Raw genomic sequence first — 18,278 nt, forward strand, 5'->3', positions numbered from 1 at the left:
GTTAAGGGAGAAATATTTTTTCTCCACTTCCATATATAAGTCAGCTATGTGGACATCCTCTGAACGTTCGGGTGTTTTTCTGGGATATGACTTAGGCTCTGTACTAATTCCCAGAATAAGTCGGAGAGAGAATTTTGTCTTCGTGAGAATCATAAAATATGCAATTCGCTTTTGTGGAAATGGAATTTATATATACATACACTGCTGGCCCAAACACTACCACGGTTTTATCATACCTTAACACATTTTCCGACATGCGTCTGGGAGATTTCAAATGTGTGTTTGCAAAATCTAACTGGCCTTGAATGTTTTTTTTCCTGTCAGAGGTCGCCGCAGCTAGTCGTTCACATGATTTGTTTGGCACAGTTTTTACACCGGATGCTTTTCCTGACACAACTCTCCCGTTATCATCCAGGCTTGTGACTGGCAGTGACTGGGTATTGAGGCACTCACCGGGAATGGAACCAATGCTGGATATCGGTCGACCACCACACTACCAGTCAGGTCGCCTTCTCCTGACTGATAATGAAATCCTTCTGATTGGACCACAGCTTATGCTGTAAGATGGGTCCCCAAAAATGTCAGGGAAAGCCTACTAGAAGAGTGGAACTGTTTAACATAAGTTTGAATGCAATTGTTTAATTCTGAACAAATTAAAATCCTCCTTAGTAAGAGGGTGTGCACACTTGTACAACCACATTTTCCCCAGTTAGTAATTTTTTTCATTCCTCAAACATTTTTTTATTTATTTGACGGTGTGGAATTTGAATGCCCTCCCGAGGGCTCCAGCACTCTCGTGAACATCAGCTGCTCGGATAATGGATGGATGGATGTGCAGTATAATTATTGGAGAAATGATTCCTGTAGGAGGCCTGAAGAAGGAAGTTGTGAGTTATTAATTTTTGAAGGAGTGTGAGTTGATTAAATGTATACTCTCTTCTACTTCTTTCACTCTTTTCATTTATGTGAATTGCATGGTCATGTAATTTAAATTTCCGTGTTCAAAATAATTGATGAGAGTTTAGTTACAATTCCTTTGGTGATGAACACAAATAGAGGTGAAAACGTTATGAATTATCCTTATGCGCAAAATTTTTGATCACCTGGCAAACCTCTGCAGGTTGAATGACTTTCCGTTAAACATTTATTACTTTGATTCCTCAAGCTGATTGTTTTTTTCTTTTTCCTTATTTGCAGTACAGAAAAAAACCCCTAAATTCTAAAAACACTGTGTTAGACTTCCTGTTACTGACACAATGTGCATCTCCTTACTTCATCCCATTATGAAAGTATGATGAAAGTTTGATATGTTTCAAACTAAAGGCATGAATCAGAAGCACCACAGGCTTGAGGTCAGGGTGTGTTTTGCATTTTGTGATTGCGTCAGTTAAGAGTCTAAACAATCAAAAATAATCACATTTTGATTGTTTGGACTCTTTATTGAACTGTTTTTATTTTTTTTTCATGAAAACCTGATCAGAAGCAAGTTCCAAATAAGTGAACCAAAAATTATTCAAAATGATCACATTTGAGGAGAATTATTATTATTATTATTGTTATTTTACTTTGAGCAGTTTTAACCTTTTTCTTATTCTTTTGAGAGAACCCACTTATTCATCTTCATTGACACAAACATACAAAGTGAGCCCCACTTGAACTTGGCCAAACCAATACAAGTGTGTGGTTAGTCAGAGGCTGCTGAGAAGTCATTGAGGGTCAGGGCAAGGCGAAAACCTTTCTGACTCCGCCCCCGATCTGTGTGACTATAGCCAGTATTTGAGTCTTCGGGGGGGCCAAAAGAAAGCCAGTTGTAGAGGCGCAGGAACGAGGCTGTGATACCCTCACACACACTCCCACTCACTGCACATACAGAAGGGAGGCAGGCACACCTCCATTTTGGTCAGCGTCCATTCTTGATGTTTCCCTTCGTGGGCGAATGATGACTTGGTAGTTTGTGAGCTGTGGCTTCTGTTTTGTTTCAGAGTTTGACTTTGTCATCTCCTTCACTGGAATTTCATTTTTCTTTCTGGACTCTCAACTCTCGAACCCAATGTTGACCGAAGCGTGCGGCGCCATGTCGATGGGCTCGGACGGTCGAGATCTGACTCTCCTGTCTCCAAGCCCCCAGGTGCCCTCCTTAGGCGGGGCAGGAGGTGGCTGTGGCCAGTGGACACAACTGTTGGACCTCCATCCCGGCTCTCCCTATAACTCCCTGTCCTCCCACCACTCCCTCATCAAGCAAGAGCCGAGCTGGGGGACCGCTGACCCTATGGAGGATCCCCACTGCGGACTCGGGGCCTTCACGTTGCACTTCTCAGGCCAGTTCACGGGCTCGGGTCCTTGCCGGGTGGGGGCCTTTGGAGAGACAGCGGCGAGCCAGCCCAGGGTTTTTCCCAGTGGAACCTACCTCTCCGGCTGTGTGGACAGCCCCCCTGCACCTAGGAACCAAGGTAAACATTGTCATGCCAACGTTATGCAGGTCTCAACAATGCAAGGGATACATGATCTTCTTGGAAACATGACGTCCTCTACTGTATGTTTGTTGGGTTTGTCAGCGGTGTTGTGTCTAGGCAGGATGTTATGTGCTTTGCTGGGACAACATGGCCTGTGTAAGGAACTATCTTGACACTTTTCTGGAAGCACTCTGACAGACACAGACAACATCCGCCATAGTCCTGCAGCACCGTAGCCTGCATCCTTTACATGAAATAATCACACGCACTTTTTAAATTGTTTCTCCGGAGCACAGTTTCCCCAAACACTTTCAGCTCAAGATGCAAATTACCCCTTTCATGCACCCTGTAACCTGATAAACTGTTAAAAGTGAACATTTATGAGAATATCCCTTTGTACGGTCATAATGTATAACAATCAACAGCCAATAAAAATCAAACAGCAACCCGAAGTTTGAGAAACCTTGAGCTAGAATTATACATTTTATTATACTTCTCTTAATAAACAATTGTGTTTGTAGTCCGCAGAGGTATACAAGTAGTCTGCATCATACTCTGACATTTTTCTAACATCTTGTACATTTACCTTTACATTTTCACTACAAAGTATAACAAACAGATGAGTTTTGTCCGAAAATTCCACTCGTGCTTTGTTGCACTTCATAAGCCAAGCAACCAGTTTAGTCTTGAATCAAAATAGATGCCAAATGTCTCAAAGCAGCACAACCCACTGCCTGTCAATAAAGAAAGGTGAAATCATAAGAATAACGTTACGCTTAACAACCTTATACAGTATATACAATGCATATGCATGAAAGTAAAACATTATACGAGTTGTTATTGTCTGTTGTGATTAAATGTTATTTTGTTTAAAATAAATTTGATGGGATTCAAATTTTTGGTTTAAAAAATATCAGTTCCTTAAGTGTTGACAGTTGTAAATTTTCATGTTTGCCTTATTCATTTCAGCTATAATTTATGATCATTTTGGTTGGTTTTTAAAAATGTATTTATTTATTTATTTATTTATTTTTAAATCCTGGTGGACGCTGAAATCTGGATTTGCAATCTGGATTTGCAATCTGAATTTGAGATTTTTGTATGCAATATAAATATGAATCTCAAACAAAGCTCCGTCAAATCTGCTGGGGCTCGTTACTCGGAGGTTAGAGGTTGAACTGCGGACGTGTGCGCTGATGTGACTTCCACATACCCTGTGTACGCACTTTTGTTCGCTCGCTAGTAAAGTACTTTTTGATGAAGTGATAAACTGCTCTGCAAGCTGCGGGGATTTAAGTCAGGGATTTTGAGTCTTTTTTTTTTCTGGAGAAACTTCTCAACGGCCCTCCAAGGACTGACATTTGAAAATTCCTAACTTCTGCATGAACTTTCCTCTTTGAGAAGAGCTATGTTCCCATTTTAATTGCTGAAATTTAGGTAGCATTGATGTGATTCATTATTACTGAACCTGTTTTTTTTCTGGGAATACCTTGATTTGTTGTGAATATTATCATCATAAGGATCAATTTGAGAGGAGGGGAAAAAAATAAGAACCAGGAATTTTTTTTTTTTTTTTTACATTTCGTGGTCCGATTATCCTTTTAAGATGTCTCTAACTTGGTTTTTTTCTTTAGGTTATGGTGCAATGGGCTTAGACGGGAACCCCAGTTACCCTCACACGACGTCCCACCACACCCCTCAGCTCTCCAGCCTGTCCTTCAAGCACGAGGACACACTGTCGCCACCCAACAACATTGGTAACAGTCTACTTCCTGGCACGTTCTCGCTTAAACTCACTCAATTACTGGAACACGGCTGCGTTCACAGCAAGGTCATAGACGTAGCCCATAATTCTTTCTTTTGTTTTTCCTGTCTCTATCTCTCTGATTCTCTGTCCGCGCTTCTAGCTCGGGTCACAGACCGAATGTAAGTCAAGTGTTTTTCCACACAGCTTTGCGTTTTACACGGAACTCTGCGTATTTATACAGTGAAACAGCATTCCACCGTCTGATACTTTGATGTGTGACATTGTCAGGGCCGGTGTCGGGCGTGTGATGCAGAAGATTCTTGGCCGACTGTTGCATTCTAGACAACACCGTGGAAGTGTGTTAAGCGTTAAACTTCACATGACAGTCCCTCACAGGCTGTGTATTGCCTCATTTATGGCTCTGATCACAGAAAAGGGAATATTGGCGGAGCTTCTTCCTCACCTACAAATTCTCCTATTTTTTGCTGCTACTGTTCTGTATCAAAGATGATGGAAAAATAGGCAGTGTGTGCTTCTGTATGTCTGTATTGGCCAGGGAAACATATTTAGTAATGGGATGATTCATAACAATCAAATCCCCCAAACAATGCAAATAATAAAATATACAGTAATATACAGGTAATGATTTTAATGTACAAGTAATCATTAGAGTGACATTGATAAAAAAGTTATTGTGAGGAAAAAAAAACTAATATATTTTTGAGAATTATTGTTTTCTGTACTGAGTAATGATTTGTAAAATGTATACTAAAGTTATTCTTTTTTACTTAAAAGGGAGTTTGCAATTTTAAAACAATAATAACTTTTGTCATACTTACAAAACAGTCATTTTGACTTGAATGTAGTGCATGGTAAATGTGGTCTGTGACAAAAATTTGCCATCTCTACCCCCATTTTGTGCCTCCAATTTGATATACGGTACAAGAAACCACCGCGCCCGAAGAAAAACAACCAATCAAAGACAGAAGGTGTGACTTATGAGCTGTCAATTCCTTGTCACGCTCTCGCAGGCAAATTCATCGCAAACACAAGCCCCATGGCCTCGCGAACGGAATACTACTTCAATCCAATAGTTTTGTGTTATTAGCGCAACACCCCATTATGAAGATGGTGCTTTTCTGGAATAGCAAGGTAGCAGGTCAACATGATGCCAGGTCATGTCATATTTTAACAAATGTGCCAACTAATTATTGATTGATTTATTTTGAAAATTGCAATGCAGGTTGACTTGAATTCATATTATAATACTACGACTTTATTCCTGGACACAAAACAATTTTCTTCAATTATGCTTGGCTAAGTTTGGTGTGGAAGAAGCCAGCGATGGCGAACTCTGACCTTTCCGAACTTCAAACAGACAAACTGACATACTGAGCACGTAGTCATCACCCAGCCTGAAGTTTGCGAGTACGATCCCCAGATCCCTGTGACTGTATTTAAGTGTCCTTTCGCAAGATTCTGGATCCCTCGTTCCTCCAGGTGCTTTTCATTTCTGATATTGATCACGTCCCATTACTTTTGTTCATGCAGTATACACTGTGAACCAGGCAAGCAGTGTTTCATTCATGAAAGTAAAATTTTAAACGACTCAATTACGAGACATTATTCTCCCACTGCAATGCACTGTATTAATGGAATTGTTTTGTTGTTATTTTCAGTTGAACAGCAATACCAGCCTCCTCCTCATCCTCCCCCTGCCCCTCCTGTATTCGGGTGCCACAATCCTGCAGAATCCTGCCCAAGCAACCAAGCACTACTGTTGAGAAACTACAACAGGTAATTGGTTTTCCTCCTCCCTGTGCATGCACGCTTCTTGAATCCCACCCACCGCAAAAAGCTTCCAGTTGATAATGATTATTTTAGAGTTGGGGACCCCTCCTGTGAATCCCAGTTCTTCTATTATGAAGTGCTGCCCACTGGTGCAACAAACATTTAGTGATCTACCTTGATATGTTTACTTCTACAGTGTGAAAAAAAGAGACATTAGTGATATAGAGTGGGCGGGGGGTAAGTTTAGCCTGAGAATGTGCTTTTATAAGTACTGTATCTGATTGTTTTCCCGATTTTTTTTTCATCTTGATGGAAAACATTTCTTCGGGTGAATTGTGTTGGAATTCTTTAAATGCCGAGTCGGGTTGTTTTGGGGAAAAAAGAGGAGCATGTGCAACCCAAATACTCAAACAGCAGATAATAAGAGGAGACGAAAGACTTTGCTGTTTTGTGTTACAACTTATGGCATGAGCTGGAAAAAGTCAAGTGAACGTGCAAATGTGTGTGCAGGCATGCACGCGCGCACACACACGCACACGTACACACATACGTACACACAAAGTGAATGTGTATGTCAGATAGCAGTGAGCCTTTCCACAGTCGACTGTAGTTCAGAGCTGATTATTATACTTCCTTCAAGGACTTCTCAAGGAATGAAAGCCAAAATTCTCACCCCCCTCTGAAACGTTCCCGCCTTTAATGATACCGAGGACAGAGTGATGTCATGCGGTGGTTCGTGGCGTACAAGGCACCGAGTGGCCCCCCCGGAGCCTCCCCCCCGCTCCCCTGCAGACAAACACAAACCCATTTCCAAGTGTGTGTGTGTGTGTGTGTGTGTGTGTGTGCGCACGCGCGTGCGCGCGCGTATTCGTGTGATATGCCATGGTAAAGAATGGCTCGTAGCCCATGTTTTTTAATGAGGAGCACGGTGGGCGTACAGGATGTGTTAATAAGCAAACCATTTGGAATCCCCCTTCATTATCTGCACAAAGGGAGAGGAGGGACACGAAGAACCCTCAGTATCATAAATATTGCCAGCATGCTCCTATTTAAGAAGACCCCCCCACCTCCCATTATTCTTTAAAAACAAATGAATATGAAACACGCTTATCGTCGCCTTCCAATAAGTGTCATTTTTTTTAACATCGGAAGCTGTTCAACAATTGTTTTTAGCTGAATAACGCCAACAAAACACTTCACCTTGACTTAGATGATAAGGGACCCTCATGCTGAAAAACGTAATCTCCGGTTTGTATTCTTCGTCTCTTGCCTGTGATTTTTGTGTTGCCAAAAGAGCCGAAGAAAAAAAACAAAATACATGCACTGATTTGATGCTGAACTGAGCTATAGCAAGGTAGTAGTATACGATGCACGTTGGTGTTCCAGGTTTTTGACTGTTGTGTTTGAGATGTACATACTGTGTGCCAAAGAAAATGCACCCCGACCAGAATACTAATGATTCAGATTCAGTTGCAGAATACTTTATTAGTCCCAGAAGGGCAATTCAGTTTTAGGGTCTACCCGTAGATGCTGTTTTCCAAAAAAATATATATTTGATATACAATATTTTTGTAATGTTTTTCAATAATGAAAATAGCACACTATTATATTGTGCTGTAAACATTTAGTGATCAACTAATTAAATAGAATGGAAAGTATTCAAACAGTTCATGATTAATGCATTATGGTGTACACGACTTGGCCACTTGGGGGTAGTAAAACGAAGTCATTCAGACACAAACAAAAAAGAGCTTCACAGCAACTGTGACTCAGTAAACTGCAGTAATATTAGCATGTTTTCCAGAGACGCTACTTTTTTTCCCAAGCTTTGAACCCTGTGTCTTTTAATGTGACATTGTTGATTTATGAATTTTTATTGACGAGCTTCAAGACATCAATAGCTTTATCCATAGTCTCGTCGCAGATGTCCCATGAAATTACATTACTGAGCACGTCATAGTGGGCTTATGAAAGTGTCCGAGGCCGCCCTCATACAAATATTCATCGGCTATTTGTGGTATAGCATGTACACGGCACACTTGAAGGAGGATCAGAGAGAGAGAGAGTTTGGCAAATGCGCAAATGCATGTCCGTTTGGGTGCACACGGCTGCTTAAGGAGCAATTGAGAGCAAAAATAAGCATCTTGAATTGAGTTTAATGACTATAGGTCATGAATGCCATAAATACAGCCATCTCTGCACTGCGACCCCGGTCTTAGCTCCTTGAAAATAATTGCATCTGTGTGACCTATGTGATCTTTGCAAATATCTCATATTATAACATAGAAACCCCCGGCTATTCATAAGAAGCGGTCAATATATGGACGAATTTGTTAAATTTATCTGTTGCGGCTTTCAATCAGGTGCACTTATTAGTGCGTAAATTACAATAGTTGTTTTGGGTGGAGGATAAAGAATATCTGCCTGTTAGTATTGTTCCATTGTCTGTCTACATGTGTTGCTACACGTATTGTGTTCAAATATCTGTTGTTTAAAGGCACTGCAACAAAGATGCATTTCGGTAGCCTGTGGAGGGTGTTTTGCATTGCATGTTAGCATTAGCACTAAATGGACTGAAAGTAACGCAATGTGGTTGTTTTGAATACACAACTTGTGATACTTTTAGTTTCATGTTTGACAGAAAACTGGTCAGGGCATCAAATATATTGAAGCCTGTTTTTGAATTGTCATCTTTGAATTGTTCACTATCAAACTTCTTGAGAAGTGAATTGAGTGGAGTTCTTCGCCAACATGCAACACTCATCTCAAATTCTTGCTCGCAGGTCAAGCAAAAAATATCTGAATGGCGGCGTCTATCTCAAAAACCTCGTAAGTCGGGTCACCCGTAACTCAGGGCAGTTAAGCAAAGTACAAGAATACATCATGACATGAACAATAACCAGGAGAACAGGATGCAGAAGAATTCTTTATTATTTTCTGCATGTTGCAGCCTTATGGCAGAAGGGATTTAAGAAATGTGCATAGCCGTTCGAATGCTGTACCAGCGACCGCCGACTTGAAATGTCTGACTGACCTTGTTAGCCTTCGACTTTCCCATTGCACAATTGTCCAATATTTCACCACAAGATTCAAGTGTGAGTCAGTGCGTTGTTGCTTCTCAACAGTGATAACCTGTACCAAATGGCGTCTCAGCTGGAATGCGTCACGTGGAACCAGATGAACACGCTTGCGTCTTCCATGAAGAGGTAAAGACTGAGTACTGTTTTTCTATAGTCTTAATGAGGGGAAAATACTGTAGGAGGGGAAGCCAGATGGCTGCTAGCCGGCTGCCGGCGTAAATCAGAAAGCGGAGATAAGGATAATAATGTTTGAATGTTTCACTGTGCAGGCTTGTACTTGTCTGTAAAAAAAAAAAAAAAAAAAAAATGGAGAATGATACACACTTCTTTAAGGACTTATTTAGAGGTCATATATTGGTCAGCATGTTTGTGTTGGACATGTGTGTACACCTACACATTCTAATAACATTGAATACAATAACTTTGTCCAAAATGTTTCCTTTACAGCGATAATACTCAATTTTGATTGACTTTGTCAGAGAGCTATTAATGTCACAAAATCTCCATTCCAGTGGTTGTGGTTACCTTATTAAGATATAAGTGAGTGGTGCTTATAAGAAATATATTTACTTGTCAACTAAAGTGCAGCAATAATTTTGCTGCAGCTCCACTGTGGGATGCCATTAGATTGCTCAGGTGTACCGAAAAAAAGTCAAACAGCATCTTTATAGGGATGGGATTTTTTTTTAAAACTCCAAATATATGAAAATCTTTTTTTTTTTTTTTTTTTTTTTTTTTTGCGGGCTTATTTTTTTTTTTTTTTTTTTTTTTTTTTGCAGGCTGAATTTCTTTTGTGTATTTTGTCTTTTAGCAGCCACACGACCAGCTATGACAGTGATCCCATAGCCCCGCCCCCGCCCATGCTGGTGAGCGCCCAGTACCACATTCACACACATGGCGTCTTGAGGGGGCTTCAGGTCAGTCAAGTGAATGCACAAGCATGCGCAAATGAGATAAATAAATAAATAAAATAAAATAAAATAAAATAAAACAGCACTTGAACGAACAATGCATGCTCTTCTCCTTTCAAAAGGATGTAAGACGGGTTCCCAGTCTCGCGCCCCCAGTTGTAAAGTCATCCGAGCCTGTTGAGAAGCGTCCTTTTGTGTGCGCCCATCCCGGCTGCAGCAAGAGGTACTTCAAACTTTCGCACCTGCAGATGCATGGAAGGAAACACACGGGTGAGTTTATCTCGAAATGTATGAATCATAATTGTTGAATTAAAATTTCCAGATGAAACGGAACAATATGACAAATACTTCAGCCCACGGCTGGGCAAACTTTTGAACTCCAGAGCCACATTTGTTTTTTGTTTGTTTGGGGTTTTTTTGTTTTTGTTTTTTAATGGCCACGTGAAAAAAAAAAGTTGAGTCGAAACAGTTGATTTAAAAAGATGCCGAAATAAATATATTTAAAATGAATCGTGAAAGCGGCGGCCCGATAGTCCAGCACGTCGACTTCACAGGGCAGAGGTTCCGGGTTCAAATCCAGCTCCGGCCTCCCTGTGTGGAGTTTGCATGTTCTCCCCGGGCCTGCGTGGCTTTTCTCCGGGTACTCCGGTTTCCTTCCACATTCTAAAAACATGCATGGCAGATTGATTGGGCACTCCAAAATTGTCCCAAGGTGTGAGTGTGAGCGTGGATGGTTGTTCGTCCCTGTGTGCCCTGTGATTGGCTGGCAACCAGTTCAGGGTGTGTCCCCTGCCTACTGCCCGAAGACCACTGGGATAGGCTCCAGCACCCCCCGCAACCCTTGTGAGGATAAAGCGGATCGGAAAATGGACGGATGGATAGTTTTTATAAATGTAAAATGTCCTAATTCACACCTAGAGGGTGTGCGCACTTGTGTAACCACGTTATCTCAACTGTTTATTTTTTACTTCCAGATACCAGAATTCTGTATACTTCCAGGTGAAGAAAAATGCTGAAAAATCATACAACAATGAAGTGGTTTAATTTACATTGCAGGGGAGAAGCCATACCAGTGTGATGTCACAGAATGCGGCCGCAGATTCTCTCGCTCAGACCAACTGAAACGACACCAGCGCAGACATACAGGTACTATAATGAAAAAAAACCAAAAAAACGCCATCTTGTTTGAGTTACTAAACATTGCTTTGCTCAAGTTGGTAATCATGTTTTCATTCGCCAAACGATTGCTAATTTATTGCACTGTCAAAATTGGGGGAGGCGTTTCAGAGTGCCAACAGCAATCGGCCAACCAGCGGGGAAAGCCTCCCCTATTACTTCCTGGTTGGCTGCTACACAAGCACTTAGAAATATGGGAAAGTGTGTGCTGCCCCACTGGTCACACTAAGAAAACCAAGTGCAGTGTGAAAAGGGATTTTAGTATTCGTCTGAACTGTGTCATCTTTTCTATTGCAGAATATGACGTCACCATACTGTCATCAGGAAACAATACGAAATGAAACTAATTTTCAAACCGTGTTTGTACAGGAGTGAAGCCCTTTGAGTGCGAGACGTGTCAGCGAAAATTTTCACGGTCAGACCACCTTAAGACTCACACTCGGACTCATACAGGTAAAACAAGTGCGTATACCTTTTTATCTTCCTCCACTGCATTCCTCTCCTGGTCGGCCTTATGGCCCTGGAGATGGTCAGCTTGATCATTGCACTCAACGTTTGAAATCGCTTTCTCATTCAATGCCCTTTACCCCCCCCCCCCGTCCTCACTTCTTATCCAGGCGAGAAGCCGTTTACGTGCCGCTGGTCCAACTGTCAAAAGAAGTTTGCCCGCTCCGACGAGCTGGTGCGCCATCACACCATGCACCAGAGGAACCTGACCAAGCTGCAGTCTGCCATCTGAGCAAGGAAGGTGGCGATGCCGTGTGCCAGCCAGTAGAGCGAGAGAGCCAGGTCAAAGGTTGTGGTGGCTTGCCAAATGTGCATAAGTGGAGGTCACAGCTGATGCCAACCCACCTCGACCACGACGCATTGGCATGGTCCGCAAGATGCATCTCAGCCAAAACTCTTATTGGGTCATTTCCACTGAGAGATTATTACCACTTTATAACTGAGCCCAGGATTAAAAAAAAAAAAAAGACTAGACACAAGGAAACAGTTGTTTGTCTATTTTTTATATCATAGCACACTTGCATTGTTATTCGTTTTTCTCGTACGGAAATGTGCTGGATCGTGTCAACTGGATTTAGGAAATGGACAGCGGTGACTTTTTGTTATGGCGGATGTAAACACACACAACACACGCCGAATAACTTTGTACATATGTGATGTATATATCGATATATATGCTTACTTTTATAGACATTTTGTATGGTGTATGTTTTTTGTGTAAGTCTATAAATGCTGATCTCCATCCTTCTTCGATGTGTGTGTTGGTGTGTGTGCGCAGTCAGGTTAAGAGGCCATCTATGATCGAGGTGTTTGGGGAGTGACGGGTAGTAAAACAGCACCCCGCCGAAGCTCTCACAGGGCGCAGATCTCACTCTCCTAAATCTCTGCCGCACATCTTCATAACTGAAAACATCTGGAACTCAATAAATCTCATTAAAAAAGACACATACCAAAGTGTCCCAACCTCACTGAGGGCCCCAACGTTCATTATTTAAATCCTTATACGTATTAAGTATTGTGACAAAAAAACGGAAGGGCATATTTTTTTGGGGAAAATATGCAAGAAAATGAAGCTTTGTGGTAAAGTATCGTGGAAAGATAATTCCATCACTGCTGGGTTGGCATTTGCCAGAAAACACAAAAATGTTCCGAATGGCCTTTGCACAGAGTGCTCACAGACCGCTACAGTGTACCTGCTGTTGGGTACATTGGATACAAAATGTCTACCCGGCCTAAAAAGCATATAAGAAGTCTGAAATTAATTTGGTGTTAATAAGAGCAACTTGTGTGCTGACTCCTGTTTAACCTGAGTTTATGTTAATTCTGAGGATAGCCACTCCCCAGTTATAAGCTGGTGTGCACATTTGTGCAACCAGTGTCTCAGTTGTTCATTGTTTTTACTTCCTCTCTTGAAAAGAGCTTTTTATTCCCAAATGAGTTTTAAATGGTATCGTCACACTAATGATGAATGGGACAAGCAGTCACAAACACTGGCCAGTGGCCATTTTGCTGACTTCAACCACTATGCCACGCCCCTTAAAGGCACATATTCAAGTTGCTGAGACTCGGCATGGCCTACATTAGTTTCTTTACAATCTCTTTTTTATATGCATTACAGTGCTCCTTTTTCTATTATTAAAACATGTGACATTAAAATTTGATTTTTTGGGGTGGGGGGGCGTGAATGGATTAATGGCATTTCAATTCATTTCAATAAGAATATTAATTTGAAATACTCATAAATCATGGCACCACTGTCTAATATATTCTACTTTTGGGCTAAGGATTTTCCCTGAACAGGATGGGTGGTTTAGAAAAGGGGTGTTCATACATTATGGCATGGATAAAAATTTACAGTCTAACGCTCAGGGGTCAGGTAGCTTGGTTCACCAGTGACTAGCACGTCTGACTCACAGTTCTGTAGTTTGAGGTTTGAATCTCGGTTCTGACCTTTTGACTGTGTTGAGGTTATGTGTTCTCCCCGTGCTTGTGAGGATTTTCTCTCTCTCAGGACAGAAACGAGGAGTTTTAGTCCATATTCAGTCAAGAAAGACATTTTACACATGGAACCACATGATGGCAGTGTCAGACTTTGTAGCTCAGTGCACCGCATTCTTCTAAAAACCGCTTGTATGTGTGTGTGTGTGTGCGTGTGTGTGTGTGTGTGTGTGTGTGTGTGTGTGTGTGTGTGTGCTTGTTCGTGTACGCGTGTGTGTGAGCGTGTGCATGTGCGTGCGCGCGTGTGTGTGCGTGTGTGTGCGTGTGTGTGTGTGTGTGTGCGTGTGTGTGTGCGTGTGCGTGTGTGTGTGTGTGTGTGTGTGTGTGTGTGTGTGTGTGTGTGTGTGTGTGTGTAAAACTTGAATTTCCTCCATTCAAACTGTGCTTTGTGTAGCCTTTATGCTACAAAGTAGACACATTAAATGTGCTAATAGTGGAGGAAGGAGAACCAGTCATCATCATCATCATCATCATCATCATCATCATCAAAGATGTATCTCCGTGGACAGACTTGTGGGACAGCACGTGCTGGACCTATAGGAGACCAGGTGACTCATCTGCAGCAGGTGTGTTAATAAAATAGGAGCTAATGTGGGCACTCTGCAGGCTAGTGATGTCATGTACCCGAAAGCAGCCACTTATCAACTTGAGAGCAAAAAGTGAGCCAAAAGTCACACCGGCAGTGTGTGTGTTATGCTCTTTGTGCTCATTGCAGCTGTTTACTGTTTTCTTATATTCCTGGTAGTTTACCGGTTACTTTCTACTGTAACCAAGTTTCCAATTGACCTCCATTAACACGCTCCTTCTTGGATTGCCGCTCTTTTTATGGAATGGCTGGTAGCTCCTGAGCAGGTATCAACGAAAAGCATGGAGTATTTAGCTAGTGACTGCATCTGCGCAAAACTTAAGGGTGTTCATTTTTTTTTCTGCAAGTCTGGACACGAGTAAGCAGATTGAAATGATTTCAGGGTCACAAGTTCTTCATTTGAAGGTGGTGATCCTGCTTGTTTTCCAATCCACGTAATGGCTGTGAGTTAGCATGTCCTTCATGTGGGGTTTTTTTTCCCTACTTTTTAATCCAATGCACTTTGATTAAGACGCACCTTTGCCTTTGTTCTCCCGCCGCGGGGAGCTGCCGGCAGGCGAGGGAAGATCACAGGGACGACCGACTTGAACATTTTACTCACTCCGCTTCACTCCTAACTGCAGGCTGCCAAGGCTATGTTGAGCACAAGGACCTCGTGCCTTTAAATACTCTCAGTCATTACCGCCGTCATTATCGCACACATTCAAAGAGATGCTAACCTCTGCATTGATCTCACAGCCCCCTTTGGAATCTGCATGATTGAAAAAGTTTCACTCCAAGTGAGTGAAGCAAGTACAAACTGCCACGGCTTGTATTCGGACAAACTGAGCTGTAAAAAGCACAGATAACTACAAAAGAAAACAAAACTATTGGGACACTTGGTAAGTGTACCAACAAGAACTCACTTTTTTTTTTTGTTTTGGTTTTTGTTCAGTGGTCACTGATGTTGGAAACAATCTTTCTGAATCAGAGGGTTCAAGGTCATCGTGTGCTCTGCGCAAGTTCTTCCAACTCATCCAACCAAAGCCTATTGGGACCCTGGATGCATAAAATGTATTTTGATACTTTTGTCCACATTAATTTGACATAAACAGTGCTCTTTTTTTATTTAACTTCCACTCCCTTGATATTAGGTGACTATTTTATTTCCATATGTCATTCAGTGAAGTCCCAGGTGCTTTCAATGTCTTCTAATGGCCAAAAGACATTAGTTATCCTCCATGTGCTGGAAAGGTCAGTGCACATGTAGCTCAGGGGGGCCGGTGGGGGCCCGGGTGAACCCCAAGGGACGGGGGCCGCTGAGAGCGGAAACTTACTTGGAGGCCTGCGTGTGAGGACCGCACTGCAACAACAGGAGGCGCTGTTAGGGTTTGTGGCATGTTAAGTCGGGCATGTTGTTTTCCCAGACAGCCTCGTTCCAGTCCCGCACCCCTCAGGCTCTTGTGCAGAGCTCTGTACAGTCTGAGGGGCCGAGGGGGTCTTGGGGAAGGGGTGCGGGGTGGTATTCCCTGTGGTGTAGCATGGAGCCTGAGGGCCTGCGGTGTGTCGGAGCACGGGGAATGCTTTGGCCTAGAGGGGCCTGGAGCTCAGATGGAGCCTAGAGGGTCATCTTTCTCACTCAGGGAGCAGATAGAGGAAGACAGCGAGGGGAAAACACCTTGAGAGGAGGCTCTCATGAGGATAAATACACATAAATGTGCACACTAGCATCATGAAGATTTTTGAAATTCCCTTCTCTTTTTTGCCGCCTTTCATCTCCTGGTGTATTCCGATGGAAGATGTTCACCTCTAACAGGATTAGGTACTTCTCCATCATGTGAGATACGAGATCACAAAGCGAACCAAGACCCCCTGGGGGAGAGCGGGATGAAGCACAGCCTCCTCTTCCTCCCTCCATCCCACAGGATTCCAGATGCTAGGAAGCGAGGAGCAGAGGAAGGAGGGAGCCAAATGTGGACAAATGGAGCGAGAGAAGCATTTTGTCCAAAGATATCAGTCTCATTGGGATAGCATGGTCTCCACTTGGACTGTAAGTGAAAAACAGCTCCAGTGTGTCTGAAGTTGAATTCCATGGTTTGGATGACAACATGCAGCAAGGCTCTGAGTGAAGCAGCAACACACTGGGCATTGTTTTAGGTACACCTCTAACATGAAGTGAGTGGTGCATTGTGTCACAAGTTACCCGACTTTTAAAAAGAGTCTGCTCGTCATTAAGAAACAAACTTATTTACCATGCTCATCTAAAAAGGGATACAATATATCATTGTGAAAGGTTGTGACCACCAAGAATTTGAGTCATCGATAATCTGCCGGGCATCTTTTTGGAATGTTGGAGGAAACCAAAGTACCCGGAGAAAACCCACACAGGCACGGGTAGAACAATGCAAACTCCACACAGGAAGGCCGGACCCGGAATCGAACCCTGCACCTATGCACTGTGAGGCGGACGTGCTAACCAGTCGGTAACCGTGCTGCTCCAGTTGTCTACAAGTGTGTATGAATTTCATACAGTAATATAAGGAATGAAATAACTTTTATTCTACATGTGTGCTGATTTGTCTTACTCAGGACAAAGAGTGTACTAGTACATGACCTATGCTCAACTGACTTAAGTGTATTCCGAGACGTTTTACTCAGTTGCAATTGGTCCAGTAACTCCACTAGAGGGAGTAGAGTGCCATGATGGGAGCGAGGAGTGACGAGCAGTAACCTCGGTGATGGCCATCAAAGATTGATGGACTCCTGCAAGCTGCATTGTCAAGGCGGTAAAAACATGAACGCTGCCCACATTGCTATGGCACGCACATACAGGCACACGTATTGCTCGCCTCATTTTCTTCTCCACTGCCGCCAACACTGTGGAGGCACAATGCTATGTTGAGCTTCATAGTGCAACATATAGATTGGGCTCAAGCATATTTGGGAAGTACAGACGTGCAGAAGTGCAGTGTTTCCCAATCTTTACTGAGCCAAGCCACTTATTTTGCATGTGAAAAAAAAAATGTCACAAAAAAGTACTGAAGATGTTCTTTCTGCCATGCAGTGGAAGCGCATTTAATCGATCACTCTATGTGGCTGGCATAGATAGATAAACAAAGATACAATACCAGGTCTGTATTCCTTCAAATATTGACCTAAAGTCTGCGATATACAGTGCAGTTAAAAAAGAAAGTAAGGTGACACAAAACATTCTCGAGCAACATGAATTGACGCAAATCCTACAGAAATATGTTGTTGTCGCATATTATTCAGATTATAATGTACACAGAAATGTTATCATATGAAGGGCAGAAATCCAGCCCATTTGTGGCTTCAATCCAAACAAGTCCTGAGGGCGGAAAAAAATTATGTACTCAAATTATAAAGACATGAGGAAGTACTAAGATATTCATAAGAAACTGGAGCAGGTTGTGATGACGCAGTGTGGAGGTAGTAGCATTATCTTGTATTTTCTGACTTTAATTAGTCGAAATAGCTGCATAGTATGACAAAAAGACAGTCCGGTATTTGAATAGATGAAGTGAAAATTTCAGCGGATGGCGCCAAATGGTCTCATGAGTCCGTTCTCACCCAGAGGGCTCATTATTATCAGCGTAGAGGGCTTGATCAAGGCAGACGCTCATATGAGAGACGTCCGAAGGCATTACACAAATGTGCATGTGCGTGCGCGTATGCACACACACACACACACACACACACACACACACACACACACACACACACACACACACACGCGCGCACACTCTCTCTCTCACAAACAGTGAGTGATTAGCGGGGCACTGTGATAAAGAGAAGGTCTGAGCGAACTGTTAAACATGGCCACGAGGCAGGCCTGGGTCCGGGGTGTGTGTACAGTCATTTATCCTCAGACTCACATTTTACACACACTCACCCACCTACAAACACACACACACACACACACACACACACACACACACACACACACACACACACACACACACACACACACACAAATGCACCATGACACATGACAAATATCATATGCTATTTACAGGAAGTCTATTAGTG

General features: G+C 42.5%; 1 protein-coding gene across 6 annotated transcripts; it reads left to right on the forward strand.

The window, feature by feature from the left end:
• Nucleotides 1-1,780: 1,780 nt before the first annotated feature.
• Nucleotides 1,781-12,413, forward strand: wt1b (WT1 transcription factor b). 6 transcript variants are annotated; one of them, XM_019895934.1, is made up of 9 exons: nucleotides 1,781-2,450; nucleotides 4,088-4,210; nucleotides 5,880-5,997; nucleotides 9,117-9,197; nucleotides 9,886-9,988; nucleotides 10,105-10,252; nucleotides 11,039-11,128; nucleotides 11,528-11,611; nucleotides 11,776-12,413. In XM_019895934.1, exons 1-9 carry the CDS (start codon nucleotides 2,051-2,053, stop codon nucleotides 11,895-11,897), a joined length of 1,269 nt encoding a protein of 422 aa, XP_019751493.1. In that variant the 5' UTR covers nucleotides 1,781-2,050; the 3' UTR covers nucleotides 11,898-12,413. The 6 variants fall into 6 exon arrangements, with proteins under 6 accessions (XP_019751493.1, XP_019751492.1, XP_019751491.1 ...); XM_019895933.1 differs by having other exon boundaries at nucleotides 1,782-2,450; nucleotides 9,883-9,988; XM_019895932.1 differs by having other exon boundaries at nucleotides 1,782-2,450; nucleotides 11,528-11,620.
• Nucleotides 12,414-18,278: the final 5,865 nt, after the last annotated feature.

Source organism: Hippocampus comes, unplaced genomic scaffold (genome assembly GCF_001891065.2).
Source record: "Hippocampus comes isolate QL1 unplaced genomic scaffold, H_comes_QL1_v1.1 scaffold80, whole genome shotgun sequence".
NCBI lineage: Eukaryota > Metazoa > Chordata > Actinopteri > Syngnathiformes > Syngnathidae > Hippocampus > Hippocampus comes.